The 759-nt window shown below is 57.2% G+C and overlaps 1 protein-coding gene across 1 annotated transcript; it reads left to right on the top strand.

The window, feature by feature from the left end:
- Positions 1-86: 86 nt before the first annotated feature.
- Positions 87-733, top strand: EMH_0000400 (uncharacterized protein; the record flags this gene model as incomplete). Its single annotated transcript, XM_038022237.1, has 2 exons — positions 87-652; positions 721-733. The coding sequence occupies 2 exons, from the start codon at positions 87-89 to the stop codon at positions 731-733; spliced, it is 579 nt and encodes a 192-aa protein (XP_037878091.1).
- Positions 734-759: the final 26 nt, after the last annotated feature.

Genomic DNA, 759 nt, shown 5'->3' with positions numbered 1-759 from the left:
GTCGGGAACATTCCTGTGCCATGAAGAGCACATTGCGGTTATGCGGATATTCACAGGGATATTCTCTGGGTGAGCTGATTCTGAACATGACTGGGCGCGATCCGCGTTTTGACTCGTTGAAGCCCGCAGTGACTGCAGGATTGGAGCTGCCATTTGTGGAGCAGCAGATGCGTTCCCACTTCGAGCGCCAACTGGCCCGCGGAGCAATTGAAGTTACGGTCGTAGGGGACATCGACCCGGCGCATGTTGCAAGGCTGGCAGCGACGTACATAGGCACGATTGGGCATCCAAACACGAGCAGAGGACTCCTGGAGGGGGTTTTCCCCGTGTCACCCGGCCAGCGGCCCCTGCAATCTCCCTACTACCACCTCCAGGAGACCTCAACGGGCGCGATGACGCAAGATTGGAATCCATCATCTGATACAGCGGAAGCGCCTTCGGCTGGCCATTGGACAAAAACCTGGGGGAGGCGGCTGCATGCCTACGTGCGGGACAGCGAGGCGCGAGCTGTGGTGCACATTGGAGGTTTTGCGTGTAATCGTTGGGGCAGGAACCCCAACGGCTCGTGGTTATGGGACCATATGGAGGCCCTACAGCGCAGGGACGATGCTATTGCTGACCAAATAGAGGGTAAAACAGCCGAAACGGAGCAGTACGGGACAGTCAGTGAGCATCGAAAACACCCAGCATTCCCTCGAGTGGCCCTGTGGATTCTGCAAGAGCTCGTTACTAAGCGCCTTTTCTCGATTTTGCGAGAAG

Source organism: Eimeria mitis, genomic scaffold (assembly GCF_000499745.2).
Source record: "Eimeria mitis Houghton genomic scaffold, Emh_scaff13004, whole genome shotgun sequence".
NCBI lineage: Eukaryota > Apicomplexa > Conoidasida > Eucoccidiorida > Eimeriidae > Eimeria > Eimeria mitis.
The sequence above is the reverse complement of the archived record's forward strand: the minus strand, read 5'-3'. Positions and strand labels throughout refer to the sequence as shown.